Below are 13,275 nucleotides of genomic sequence, written 5' to 3' on the forward strand. Positions count from 1 at the left end.
ACAATTCAGATCCAATAATTTTTCACTTTCAAGTTATAAATATAAATACTATTATGTTATTAATTATTGAATATCTTCAGGTAATTAAAAGAATTAAAACAACAGATAAATAACTTTCATTATTCTTAATATGAAAGACACTTTTTCGAAAATTATTTACACATTATATTATCATACTACATTATATTATTATAATATTATCAAAACCTTTTCATAAATTCAAGTTATTTTGTAATCTCTCTGTTTTGATATCGAGAGATTTTACGCGTATAAGGGACCGATACTTCTCTATGAAGAATATTAATCGAAAGTTGTAACGCGATAATTAAGTCGTAAAGTTTGGCAACTTTAAATAACTTCGTGGTAGACTATAGGAATCTCCAATGAAGAGAGATACTAATAATTAAAATATCCTTTATCGGAAAGTCGGGAATGTTCAATGAATATTTCAAATAAAATATTTAAAATGTCAATTTAATTATTTTAAAATCTTTATAAATAAAAAAAGAAAGAGAGGGAAAGAAAGAGAGAGAGAGAGAGAGAGAAGAAAGATGTCAAAGTTGTTGAATTGTGATCTATTTCTAATTTCTAATATATTTAAGAATGCTTCATCCTAAATGCCATATAAATGACAAATTATGTGTAAAATTTTGACCAATAAATTTAAAACAACTCGAATACAAATTATTTTTAAATATTACTAATAATAATAATAATACTAATTGTAGTCGACAAAAATTGGCTGAAATGTCGTATTATAACGTTGCATTTAACTCAAATATTATAATTCAAGCTTCAATATTTTTTTATTCTATTATCTGCTTGGTTCTTTTGAAATTTTCTTCAAAGCAGCTTTAGTATATCCGTTCGGCAACATCATGTGCAGAAGGAAGGGAAGTACCCTTGGTCCATTATCGACGAATTTTACGCCTCGTCGATCGTCTCTGCGATTTCACTGCCGCGCGTATCCGGCGGCGAAGAAGGTTTTTCGGTTTCCTTTTAACGATTCGATGCGCCTGAAGCCTCTTAGTTTATTTCCTTTATCAGATTTCCTAACTCGCTTCTTTCCGCTGATAAAACTGAGCCGCGTTTGATTTCTGTTACAAATAAGATCTTGACCGCAATCTCTTGCCAAGTACCTTTGAGAATTAAACTCAAATTCTCCATTACATTATATTAATCGCAGCTGCAAATAATCGTATAATGTTTTACAAGAAGAAATAAAAATATGTTTTAAAGAAAATACTTCTATGTCTTATTATAAATTATAAAATGTGCGGATTTTGTGAGAGAAGACACTCAAGTATGTACTCTCGACTGTAAAATCAATTATAAAAAAGATAAAAATTCCGATGTGCATTTTTAAAAGGAGATTGCTGAAAAAAAAGAAGATTGTTGAAATAATAATAAAAAAACTTCATTGACAACAATAATATTTCATTTCTTGCATATAATTCATTGATTCACTGCTTAAGATTTAAAGATTGCAAGTAAATAGAAGAAGATACAGAGAGAAAATAAGCTTTTTCTAAAATAATGTAGTTTAATATCGCAACGAAAAATAAAATGTTTGATATATATGTATACATATATATTTTTAAAAGTAAGTATTAGTATCGAAAGATACTTGTTGTAAATATATAAACCGATGATTCTCAAAAGATTGAAAATTATATTTCAAAGAGTTTCACCTAATTGAGATGTCGAATTTCAGACATAATCAAACAAATCGATGAATAGAAGACTTCTTCTAGAGAGTTTCAATATTCTGTGAAATTTTCGAGCTATGCTAGAACATTTAACGTTAGTGCTGACTTTGCTGTTAATTTCAGACAGCTGACTGCCTCGACTGATATGATCGATGAACATGATGAAAGAAAGCTCATGAATACGATGTGGAGAATTATCGAGAAACGATTTTAAAACTCTAATAACATTATTCCGCCACAAATTCATCAATCGATACTGATTGGATTTTCCGAATGACACAATCGGATATTCAATATGTCATCTCTTTTATTTTTCAGCTATAATATTCTTTAATTGTTTTAATGATATTATATTATTGTCACACTTAATTAAACGAAATAGGGATACTCGCAGCTTTATTTACGCAAAACACATTTATCAATTTTCATTTTCTAGTGTTAATAATGTTAATCTTTCTAAAATTCTGCGAGTTCTCGAGGTTTTAAATTTAATTTTTAATTTGTGTAAACGTGGGAAAAAATTGCATCTTTTTTCCTGTCAGATAAAAAACAACCAATCGCGTCTTTGCTCGAGCAAGTACTGGTATAAGTTTTCAGTCTCTGTTCCTATAACTTCATAGATTTCATAAGTAGATTACATTTTCTATTTGCAATATCCTGCGATCAATAGACAGAATAAACACGACCTCGATGAGACTGGAAAATTCAGACTATAATCTAACGGCTGAAGACAATAAGAGTTCTGTAACGTGTTCTACTTTTTTCCTTGGTGTAAATTTATTGGATTCACTGGAGCACACGGATAGACTGTGCGATAATTTATTGACATTCGGCTCCGCCGTTAGTCTGATATAAAAACGTTATTACACCTATAATTGGTTTCGTGTTTAGTGATTTTATTTATAGATAAAATGTACGTCCAATATTTATAAGTATTCTAGCTTATGTCATCAGAAGATTAAAAAGGAAGATTTAAATGCTGATAGCAATATTACGTTTCAGTTATGATCCTACCTTATGCTTTCATGATAAACATTATTTAATAAATCTAGCTTATAGTTGTATATAATTTATTAATACTATTAATTTACATATTATGCAGAGACCATAATACTTCCTTAAAGCCTTTGTTTTAATTGTGTTCATGTCAAATTAAAACGCCCATCATGTTAAGTGTGCTATTTTACTCGAATCTTTTATTAAAAAAAATTTAGTTCAATATTATATAAATTAATTTATATATGCGAACTTATATATGCGGATATTATAAATCTCAATTTTTTGTAAGCGTGATTTTAACAATTAGTACAATAATAAAATTTAAAAAAGTAGCGAGATAAGAAGTTTTGCACACGTTTGCAAAATATAAGACAAAATATTCGTAATTATTTGTCAAAATACCGTAAATAAATAAACGATTGATTTCGATATCCCGCGTAAATATACATTTGATTTCGTGTATGTGTATGTCCGTGCAAATATTAAATTTTAAGACTATATATATAGTATCCATGCGTGGCGCGTAATAGAAATCGTTTTTCGGTAATTCGTATGCGAAATTTGTCCGCGAACGCGTTTGCCGTGCGGGTTGCCGATTTGCATAGAACGGATATTCGCGAGTGCTCGGGGGCGCCGAATTTGCAAATCTCTCCACGCGCCGAAGTTCAGATACGAAAGGAGCTTTTTGCTCTGTCAATTCCACAGGTTACCTCTCGCGAGTTTCGCAGAGTTTCACAGTCGGTGTCGTTCGACGATCGATACTTGAATTGAGGGGAGACAAATGGAACATAGATGAACATGTGAGCTCGCGCGTGTGGAGAGAAGCTACAGTTCTCTATTCGCGGAGACGCGAAGAAATCAGTATGCGTGAAGGCATTTACGATGGAATTTCGGTATCGTGTGGGAGACATGTTTATCTCTCCGAATTCTTTAAATCGTCGAGACGTCAACGTGTTCGCGTAGAATTCGTGCGATGACTTATCAGATTGTCTCAAAAGATATCCCAAAAATGCGAAATAAGAATGAATTTTACGCTTGTATTGCGTAATGTTCGCAGAGATCGATAAGTATTTTCTTCAATTGGCAGAGCTGTCGATTCCCTCCTGATGTGAATAAGGATCGACCGATGATTTCATTTTTATTAGAAGGTACTGGCTTTCCGACTGTTTCGGTAAATCCGCATTAGAGTCATTATCACTGTAGATCCTCAATCAATCGTTAGAGCGCGCAGCAGCAATAAGAGGGTAAATATCAAAGTTCAAGGGAAGAAATTCGCGTCGGAGCAAGGATAAAGCACCGTTAAGGGATTTTAGTGCCTCCCTACGAGAAAAGCTGCGAGCCAGGTGAATAAAGGCGAAAGAGGACAAATGGTGGATAGAGAAAGCCGCAAGCACGTTTATCGAGTCAATGCATGGCAACCACTAGAAGAACAATGAGTCCTAAATACCGCCGACTCCGCCTCGACGTTGATCGCTAGTCGTCCGTATCCCTTTCTCCATTCTCCGATATTTTCCGCTGACAGTTCCACAGTTTGTCTTTCTTGCAGCAGGCGGTTTCTTCAATGATTCAAGACGACGACGATTTAAGAAAACTGATACGCTGTGCATGGAAATATATTATTCCACATACAGCACACGTGTATATTTTTAAAGAATTTTGAACGTGTCCCCCCAAACAGTTTCAAAATGTTATATGGTTGAAAGAGCGATAGACATCAGAGTCAGGAATTATTTTGAGATAAATTGCAGGTAACGTCAACATTTATTCAAATAGAAGTACTAACGTTTTACTTTTACACTGGATTTTATTATATATTATATTTCTTTTTGCCCGTCAAAGTGGTCGTACTTTCTGAGCGAGTAAACATACAGATTTTTCATTATTTTGAAAGACTTATAGATATGCGTTTTACAAATTTGCAATAAATGTTAATTAATATTATGTCTACTCCAAATTTAATAAAATTTATTTTGACTCAATTCAAACGTGCCTATTTTTTTACGTTTCGTGAGCATCGAGAATTATCGATAAGACAAGCCGTTATATATATAATTAATATGTAACGACTATAATTAAACGTAATATACTATAACGAAACATTCTCTTTTGTTTCATTAACTATGTTAGTCATGAAATACGAAGTGGAAATCGAAGTGGAAATACGAAGTGGAATCGGGAACAGAGCGATGCAAGATAGAGTAGTGAATCGACGAATATTGCCCTAGTAACTTGTTTTGTCACTATTACAATGATTTTATCTTGCCGCATCTCTTTCTCTTTCTTTTTTCTATATATATTTCATTCTATATACATATATATTTCTAATTAAAACTTTTTTAATAAGCGTCTTAACAGAATAAATTGTACTTGGAAATATAGTTATTACAAATACCGCGAGAAAACTTGAATTCAATCTTTTAGAAAATATTATATATCAATTTTAATTCTTTTCAGAAAAATTTCTATTAAAATTTTAATTATTAAGTAATTAAAAATTCTCAAAATTATTATAATCCACTTCAAATATTTCTTTCACAGTTATGATCCAATGATGTAATAAAAATATAATTTTAGTTATTATTTTTATATAATTTATATTATTATCTTTCTAGTTTTGTATAATAAATTATAGTATAGTTATACAAAAAAATTAATTTTTTAATCACAGAGAAATTCTGATAAACTTGACAAAGATAAAATATTGTTCAAACTAACCCTCCTAATTAAAAAAATTTTGACTATGATTTATGAAATGTAACACAAAATTTATGATATTTTGCAAGGAGGAGAATGGAAGCGCATTTAACGTATTCCATCATACCTCGTTTCGTGGATGTGGCGGTCGGCATCGATGTGAGCTGCGACGAGATGCCAGCTCTATCAGTGGCAGTGATAGCCCACGACCGAGTCTCGTGCCTCTTCGTCGTGGACCTCGTCGTCGTCGTCGTCGTCTTCGGGACGAGCCACTAACCTGGTAGTCATCTCCACAACGACGGCCAGTCGGTCATCGTTTAACGACCAAAGTACGTATGTTCTAAAGACACAGTAAAATTTTTCGTCAAAATATAAATATATTGATAATTGCTAAAGAATATATATTCATTTGCATCAAAATGTTATTTAATATAAACATAAATATTATATAATTATTTTCGAAATTGATAACTCTACTTTGGAAATTATTATACAAATGAGTGTAGTCGTTACGGTAATATTTATGTACAAATGCGACTATAATTGATTTGTGACTATAACTCTTTTCTTATAGCCGACATGATTGACTATCATCTATCTGCAATCGGATTGATGGTCGACGTGAAAACTAGCAAATGTTATGTATTGATTGTTTTACAGAACAATCTGTTACACATTTATAAGTTTATTCAATTGCATTTTTATCAAAAAATTGAATAATTCGTTTTAATATTTATATATGCAAAAGAATTTTTTATCGCTATAAATTTAAGTTTTTGTGATAGATAAAAATACATTCTTATAAATATTCTTAAAGATGAAAGTAGATTACACTCAAGGTTAACCTACTTAATAAATGTAAAATAAGTTACAACTTATTTTATTATACCAAACTTTAAGTTGAACGCCTACAATAGCGTCATCGACGAAAGTAAAAAGGTTTTTACCGCAAGAGGGAACAAAAGTTTGTTTTACTAGTGCTTCAAGCGTTAAACCTTAATGACAATTTCTTGTTCGCTTATAAAGTTAGAATCAACTTTTTACTATCTGGAAAACCAAACTGGCCATTCACAATATGCTTGGTTCGCATCTTCTTAGCGGAATATTTTAAATATTTTTTTACACCAAGGGAAAGAAAGGATATTCATAATAAATATATTGTAAACACAATATCCAAAATTAATTTCAACGTTAATATCTTTTTATTATATCTATCCAAAATAATAATGCAATTAAACAATGAAATATAAATTATTTTATTTCATTCAAACGCTGAATATGCAATTTCTTGTTATGTGTCAACATGAGTGTCGTTATCTGTTTTTTTTAATTCAAAATATCAACGTGGAATATATGTCCGAAGATTTAATCCTACGGAATGGCTCAGTAACCTCGAATGATAACACGGCAGAAATGGCATCGAAAATTTTCGTGTCGTGGCAGAAATTGCATTCCTCCCTTCTCCCATCTGTGATCTTCCGCGGCCATTTCAATTTCGCGGGTATTCCCCGTTCCGGGTTATACGATCGATTGACGTGTCATAGAAAAATAGCAGCATGCAATTTACAAATTTTCCCGTTTGTATCTGTACTCATTCAATATTTTACAACTACGTTTAAGATATATCTTTACTGAATTAAAATTTGTTCGTAATTTTAGAAACAAAAATGAAAAAAAAAACAGTCGTCTACGATATATTCAAAACGAGAACTTAGCTTTAAAATACAAAAAAAAAAAACTGTACTGATATTTGATCTCTTCTGTCATCATTTTCATTGAAAAATAAATTTGCATTTACATATAATATAATCAATCATAATAAATATTATAGTTTATAAAAATAACTATCATTATATTTCCCATACGTTATGGCAACTATTTTTCGTTATTTTTCTTCCTCGCGTATAGTTTCTTCTTGAGAAATTTCTCATTTTCTGTGATATTGCTGTAACGATCGCTATATATATAGTAAGACATGCAACTATGTGCTATGCATTTGCATATACTAAAGTTCAATAGAACTAGTGCATAGCTCTGCAGATATTACAAATTGATACATTTGACAGATATATATCTATATTCACAATAATAAGAAGACGATGAGGTATAATCACAATAATGGATAGTAATGGATATAACGCGCTGTCAGAGATATTAAGGATTTATTTATGACATCGTAGGATGGCGCTAAAGTGTACAAGCGACAGTGTGAAATCTGAATTCCATCGTGCCAACCAACGCGAAAAACTCTCCAGGTAAAGATTGACTTTCAATCACGTACCAACGATAATCTTAAAAAGCATTTCAACCGGCAAGTGACTTTTTCAAAGTCATTTCGTTTGTGCGTGACGAAGAGTGCAAGATTAGAAGAAAGAGAAAATAAAATGAATGTACTTGAACCCCCAATTCTATTTCTAAAAGAATTTAGTGAAATATAAATCTTCTTTCAATAAAATTTTTATAGACAACGATGATTCACGGTTAATTTTATTTTTATGTGTTACCAACATTCATTATTTTGTGTAAGTATTAATTATATGTAAATATAAAATTTCTATCATGAATTATTCTTCTATCTTAAACTTAATCAAAGAATTAAATTTGATTGTTTGTTTGTCAAAGCTTGATTGCTCAAAATTTTTTGATTTTTAATATTGATTTTGTAATTTATAATTTTTTCTTTAATATGTATATATGATCAAAAGAATATCTTTCACTCCTGTGATATGTATATCGAGCGTACACACACACACACACACACACCACACACACACACACACACACACACACACACACACACACACACACACACACACACACACACGACTTTTTTTGTGTGACTTTGCTTTCTATTTATTTTTTATTTTTTATTTGTTGATTAATAAACTTGTCGAAATTAGCTCACATAATTTCATGCAAGTTTCATATCGATTTTCTCGCCAATTAGTCAATTATTAACTGAGATGTCACTACATCGGATATGTCTCACGTACATCATTAATCTATAGAAACATAGATATTCATATTGTAAATGCTATTGATAAGATAATCTCACTAAATTATTACCGTCTTCACATAAAATAAGTTATTATTTTTTTTTATATGATAAAATTATTTAAAATGATTTATTATATTTAATTATGTTATTTACAAAAAAAACTTGTTAAAAATTCGAACGCATTGGAAAATTATTAAAGTAACCAAATATTTGTGTTGTACTGAAAATATTCTGATTTCCAATACGACCACAAAATCTGAATAAGCAAATGAGATGTATAATGTCAATTAACTCGATATAATAAAATTAAGAGTATGCAAATTGACTATAATATTTTGTGCAAATAAATTTACATTAAATCTTTCTAACCAATAAATTCTTCATTCTCACGGTAAATATTCCAATAAACTGTTTCCAATAAGTTTGAAAATAGTCCGATATCAACGTGTCTTTTTAATAGACGTAAAAGAGATTTATTTGGCGAGAAATATATAGTACTGTATGAACAAATAACAATTTTTTACAAGATGGAAATATTAGTTCTACGAACTTTCCGTTAAAAGCGAATGAAAGAAATATTGCCCATAATACGTCAGAGAAAAGACCATTGTTTGTTATCTTTTCAACTGTTTTTAGCTAGAGATAAAAATATTGATTTTAAAATACCGTCGAGGCGACTAAATAGCTGAGAATATGAGCTTATTGCACGGTTATTGGATAAAAATGAGTCGGAACTCGATCGAAAGAAAAATCCTGAGAACTGCTATAAGATAGAACTGCGTGGCGTAATGTAGTATTCGTTATAAAAGAGGTTTTTATCCTGAGAAATTGAAATCTCTGAAACTAGATCTTATTTAGCCATTATTGCCAATATTAGATATCTATATTCTTTTTTTCTCATTTTATGATATAATGTTAATTTACTAAATACAGTTTTTACTGTAACAAAGATATAAATTAAGAATTAGATAATTCTAAGAATTAGGAACGTTTTATTTTAATAATTGAAAATAATATTAAATTTATTAACAAAGAATATTTTGTATTATATAAGAATCTTACTGGATATATTATTTGTATTTATAGCAAAGTGAATATATGTAAAAAAAAGTCACTGTGTAAGTACAGCTATAGAAATCACTTTGCGTATACGATCTTGCGTTTATCAAAATTTTCTCAACTTGATTAAAACGTACCGTTTGCTGTTCCTCACGATGCTCTACTAAATTGTTTCATTCTTCAATGGTACGGTTTGATACCGATTCGTACAGTTGATTTTGTACGATCCGGTACGGTGTTCGCAAGCATCCGACACGAGATGTATTGAAGCGGCTTGAAGAGACACTCAGCCGCAGGTACCACTGCACGAAGGATACCTTCGAGTTCTCCCTCGTGTTTTTCCCTCTTCCACACAATCAAACGCACACGCACACACCACCATCCAGCCTCGTCCCTTCAGGAAATGGTACCGTACCAGAGGCACAAGGTTGTACCGCCCTCGGTACCAGGTCTCTTTGAGGCTTTAGTGCCGCAAATTTCTTTCCACGCCGTTGGAGTCACATACATGCCACAGATGATATCAGGATCGACGTCGACTTGAAATAATCTTTTGCGACGACATTAGCAAGGGGCGCGAATCTTCTCTCGAACTGTGTCTCGAGGACATTTATATTCCGCGAGTGACGTCAACGGTACGCGATAATTTTCTTTGCCAAAGTTTGCGCGTGTCGCAAACGTAATCTCTCGTAATGCGTAACTCAAACAGAAGTACGACGACGTCTCGTCCGGCTCTACTGAACGCATGCCGGGATTCCCCCTGGAGACGGTTAAGTCAACAGATTCGAGCCTTGCGATCGACCGACTCCGCCGTCCTCGCGGGTATCCATATCCCCGCAATCTCTCCTCATGCCACCCTTCTTTTCGATCTCTCTTTGATCTCAGGACGCTCTTCTTCTAGTTTTCCGTCGAGTTCGTCGGACTCGCGGTATTAGAATCATGCTTCCATTCTCCACGTGTTTGTTGGTCTCCGTTTATTACTCTTCTTCCTTGGACATTTGGCAAGTGATTTGAACAAGTCCTAAGATCAGCTCCTGGACACATCTTTTGTCGGGGACAAATATATGTCTCTCATGCTTTGGATGTCAGTTACGAATCTTTTACGAGTGTTTGCAGCAAAATATCAATACTCCTGGCAATGGAACGAGCAAAACTGAAAGAGAGATCGAAGCTGAAAGCAGAATCTCGCCGTTTGATCGCGTTCAATACTTGTCACTTCGAAATCACTTTATGGTTCACGCCGTCTTGCAACATTCTATTTTCACTCTAATATTTTTTATTTTACGTCATTATCCTTGTTTTCGAAAACAAGAGAAAATGCCAGAATGAACGTCACGATAATTTTTATCTATTAAAAGAGTCATTGGTCATTTTCATTGCTCATTTATTTAATATTTTATTATTGAGAGGAAAGGAAATCGTAGAGAAAATAAAAAAAAAGTAATATAATATATTAGGAATGAAGAAATGAGAAAATAAGAAAAGAAAAGATAAGTACGTGCCTATTGGTTTCACCATTTCCGAAGAATGTTTCATTATTCGATAGCATTAAAGAGTACTCTAAGGAATCTCTCTTCGAACTCGGAAATTTCTAATAAATTCTCTAGGTTTCTTCTATTTATTAGAATAATTTTGCAACAAGCTATGGTCCACGAATTACTGATGCGTTTACATATCGACGTGCGCGAAACGCTGAAACGAAACATGTATTTTTGGAAGCGCCTGCTATGCAGGGCAATGCTTGCAGAACTCTGCACAATGGAATACTTAAGTGTGAGTCACCACATAGCATCTCATAAAAATATCATAGCTATTCAAATTCCTATTACTTTTTCTTCAACAATAGCATATCTTGGATACCTCATATTTCCGTTCGCAAAATATATCTAGCGATTAGTTCTACTGTCTTATCTGTAAGATAAACAACCTTTAATAAAGTAAATAGCATAATTAGTTAAATGTATCAACAATAAATATTTGCTTACATATTATATATATATATTTTTTTTTATGTAACGCGTTCTTCGAATAAAGAATGTAATTATTTCTTAGAGATTATTAGAGATAAATTTTTCTTTTTACTTTAGATTCGTAATAACAACAAAATTAGAATCAATTGAGTTCTCATTTGTAACAAAAATATGCGGACATTCTTCTGCGGTGTGAAAATTTACGCTTCGACATCGGGTCAGAAAAGCTGATGAAAGCAACTGTCACAGTTTCTGCATAACGAACAGCTGGCGAAACCTTTCTATCAGTTCCGCCTGTCGGATTGAAAATAAACCATATATATCCACACGTATTTCGACGGATGAAAAAAGAGGTGTCCGAAAGGGAAAAAAATTGGCAGTATATAAAGACGCAAATATCTAGTTAGATTGTTTTACAATGTAGCTATTTGTACGGATTATCGCGACGTCTATATGCTACGGATTTGTGAGGTGGTTATGCACTCACGTGTATACAAATAAATACAAATAGTACAGTAAAATGATGAAGAAAGTAAAATATACATGCTTAAAAAAAAGAGAAAATAATATAAAATTTTCTTTGTAAGATTTTCATAAAATCTTTCATTTTTATATATACGTAAAAGAAAACTTGTTTAAAGTATTCTTAATAATTCGTTATAGCATTTATTGAAAGGAAAAGAGTAAAGACATTGTTCATAACTTTCATTCTTTTTTTCTCTTGTTTTCTATCTTAATATTAGTAATTTATATTCATTTAAGTCAACTCGTATTTCTTTTCTTTTCTTTGCCTTTTTATATCTTCCTTGACCATTACTGTTCGCAGATTCCGTGATCAATGTTCTGTCATGGATACTCTCTTCCAGATCATGTGAAGAAGTGAATAGACTCTGATTTTCTGTTTTCTCGTTCGATATTCTTCGCCATGTTGCTTCCTTTTCGATGATATCCGTAATCTTCGCGGTTTTTGTAAGATGCTCCGTAACTTTATTTTCAATTTCAAAAAACTTTTTACAAAATAAGATTATTAACATAGCACTTTACGAAATATTCGCACTTTGCTTCATATCTGAGAAGAAAACACAAACATGACATTTTCACTTGAAGTTTTTGATCTTCCAGACATGTTTCTTGCCGACGTCTCTCCCTCTTTCTCTCTCTTCCTCTTTTTTTCTCTCTCCCCTTTTTACATTTCTTCTTCACCTTTTTCTACCCTACTTTTATGCACACGTTCTCTTACTTTCAAATATCATTCCTGCTTTAAATCTTACTAATTTCTTTATTTTATTTTCTCATACCCCCCCCTTACAACCCTTTATCAACCTTATCAACCTTTCGATTTATGCTCTCAATCTCATTTGCATCCATCGTAAGAACGCACAGAAGTCTTTTAGGATGTCTGATGTTTCCATTTGCTTCCTTTCTTCTACGATTATCACCACCCCCGCCGTCGCATCGCCCACAACCAATTTTATTTGCCGGTGGACGTGCCTGCCGCCCTCGCGGCGACGAGCGAGGCCGAGGTGGAGACAGACAGCAGAGGAGAGGAGAGGAGAGGTGAGGTGAAGCAAAGCGAGAAAGGTACGCGCACACGCGTACCTACACTTACATATTCGACGAAAACAGAGAGGGAGAGAAAGAGAAAGAGATTCTATGTGTATGTGTGTGTGTGTGTATATATATATATATATATATATATATATGAGAGAAAAACAGAGAAAAGAGAGAGATTCACTCGCAAGAAATGTGCTTACGGCACGAAGTCGCGCGCTCCACTGAGCTATCAGCGGGCATGCGTCCGCGTAGTAACCGGTAGCCCGCTACGAGCTTTCCCTATCGTTTTTCCAAC

At 32.6% G+C, this 13,275-nt stretch overlaps 1 protein-coding gene and 1 long non-coding RNA gene across 5 annotated transcripts in view; one reads left to right on the forward strand and one right to left on the reverse strand.

Moving 5' to 3' along the window:
- The window catches only part of LOC105428460 (uncharacterized), a 59,717-nt gene extending 54,045 nt beyond the window's left edge, over window positions 1-5,672 (reverse strand). For 2 of the 4 annotated variants that reach the window (XM_089075830.1, XM_011640797.3), the window contains exon 1: window positions 5,530-5,671. Coding sequence is in view for 1 of the 4 variants with exons in the window: in XM_011640800.3 (XP_011639102.2) it covers window positions 5,530-5,557 (28 nt within the window). In the remaining 3 variants the exon portion in view is untranslated. Of the gene's footprint in view, window positions 1-5,529 lie in introns of all 4 variants that reach the window. The other 2 variants (XM_011640805.3, XM_011640800.3) reach the window with 2 other exon arrangements.
- Window positions 918-5,678, forward strand: LOC148936674 (uncharacterized). The gene is made up of 2 exons (XR_016138982.1): window positions 918-4,456; window positions 5,492-5,678. It is a non-coding gene; the product is annotated as an uncharacterized LOC148936674 (long non-coding RNA).
- The last annotated feature ends 7,597 nt before the right edge of the window (window positions 5,679-13,275 follow it).

Source organism: Pogonomyrmex barbatus, unplaced genomic scaffold (assembly GCF_055798465.1).
Source record: "Pogonomyrmex barbatus isolate J1 unplaced genomic scaffold, ASM5579846v1 scaffold2, whole genome shotgun sequence".
In the NCBI taxonomy this organism is placed as follows: Eukaryota; Metazoa; Arthropoda; class Insecta; order Hymenoptera; family Formicidae; genus Pogonomyrmex; species Pogonomyrmex barbatus.